Source organism: Verticillium dahliae, genomic scaffold (assembly GCF_000150675.1).
Source record: "Verticillium dahliae VdLs.17 supercont1.16 genomic scaffold, whole genome shotgun sequence".
Taxonomy (NCBI): domain Eukaryota; kingdom Fungi; phylum Ascomycota; class Sordariomycetes; order Glomerellales; family Plectosphaerellaceae; genus Verticillium; species Verticillium dahliae.
This window is the reverse complement of record NW_009276935.1, coordinates 749,546-751,140: the sequence shown is the minus strand read 5'-3', so window position 1 is coordinate 751,140 and position 1,595 is coordinate 749,546. Positions and strand designations below refer to the sequence as shown.

The 1,595-nt window shown below is 58.6% G+C and overlaps 1 protein-coding gene across 1 annotated transcript in view; it reads right to left on the bottom strand.

Annotated features, from left to right (window-relative positions):
• Positions 1–851, bottom strand: part of VDAG_07429 (fructose-bisphosphate aldolase) — a 1,742-nt gene extending 891 nt beyond the window's left edge. The window contains exons 1-4 of the mRNA XM_009656334.1: positions 598–851; positions 457–527; positions 241–399; positions 57–174 (exon numbers count right to left, since the gene is read on the bottom strand). Coding sequence (XP_009654629.1) covers positions 57–174; positions 241–399; positions 457–527; positions 598–711 — 462 coding nt within the window. The 5' untranslated portion in view covers positions 712–851. The remainder of the gene's footprint in view (positions 1–56; positions 175–240; positions 400–456; positions 528–597) is intronic.
• Positions 852–1,595: the final 744 nt, after the last annotated feature.

Here is a 1,595-nt window from a genome sequence, read left to right as displayed (position 1 = left end):
AGCTTCATGGGAGCGGAGCGGCTGGAGTAGGCCGGCCGGTGGTGTCAATGTTCCACCTTGACTCCTCCTCGGAGAGATCGGATCATGTGGGAGGAGAAGAGGGGAGTGCCGCTCTTCTTGAACTCGGCCTCATCGGCGTCGAGCATGCCATCGAGCCAAGGCAGAAGCTTCTTGCTGAATAGGGGGGTCAGCGGGAGGGGTGCCAAAATGCCTAGAGGTAGAGCAGGTCTCGCAACTTACGCGCAGTGGTCGGTGTGGAGAACGACGGGGACGCCGTAGATGGGAGCGATGGCACGAATGTAGTGAGCGGCCGCAACGGCACCGGCGACGGAAGCCTCCTGCTTCTCAGCGCTGTTGGTGACGCCCTTGCCGGCGAAGAAGGCAGCACCGCCCTGGGAGCTGTGTTTTGTTAGCTAGGCTGCAAAGTGAAGCGCCGAGGATTCGGTTCAGACGTACAACTGCAGGATGACAGGCGACTTGGAGTCGCGGGCGGCCTCGAGGGTAGCGACAACGGTGGAAGAGGAGGTCTGCGAGGTTGGCGGGGTAAGCGAATGCACAAACAGCGTCAGGACGAAGCACGGGACGACAGCAACATACAACGTTGACGGCGGGCATGGCAAAACCCTTCTCCTTGGCGTAGGTGAAGAGCTTTAGGACATCATCGCCGTAGATGACGCCGGGCTTGAGGTTAAGATCCTGGAGGACACCCATGTTGATGGTGGATGGCGGGGTAGCTGGTGGAGGGGTAGGATGCGAAGGTGTTGGGAGAGAGGAATTGATTCTTCAAGAGGGTGATCAAGAAGAATTCGGTTTGCTGATGAGTCCCAAAAAAAAGGATATATGGAAGAAATTGGATTGTGAGGTGTAGAAAGGGAGGAGGGAAATTCAAGTCGAGGATGATAGAAGCACCACTAATGGACAAGATATTTGCAGCGCGCCATGTCCGCCGGCCGGCCCTTCTGGTGCTCGACCGCCCCTCCCACTCGCTCCGTCCCTCCTTGTTGGGTTTCCAAGGTGCGTCACGTTACGAAGAGCTACCTGTCGTGCCAACCCACGCCGCGGGCACCCAATTGCATCGCGCCGTGCTCCCACCCAGACACACACCAGAGGCATTTCCTCAGCCAAGTCCAGCCCGTGTCGAGGCGGGGTCGGAGGGCGAGCTGAGGCACGAGCACCAAAGTGACGAACGAGTGAAGTCTCACCCCACCAAAGTGTTGAGGGGCAGGTACAAAGTGAGACGCCCGAATGGGGCCAGTCAGAGCCACCACCCTCTGATCCGACTCCGGGCGTACCCGTACGGTTCACCCCCACTTGACGTCAACCCGCCAATTTCGCCCGTTTGTTTCCTTTTCCACTGCCCGAACAGCTACAGGCCCTGTCGTTGCCAGGCAGCCCCCCCCCCCCTAGGAAACCCCGCTTCTTCACCAAAGCTCCCACTGCTCGGTAAACGCCACCCGTGCCATCATCCCCCTCTCACCTGCCCACAGGGGCCTGCCGGCCTGTCGGAACAATGGGGCTTTTTTAACCTGACTCGTGAGATGAAGAAATTTCCTTGGGCACAGTCAGGTGAGGGAGAAATGCGAAAAAGAAAAAAG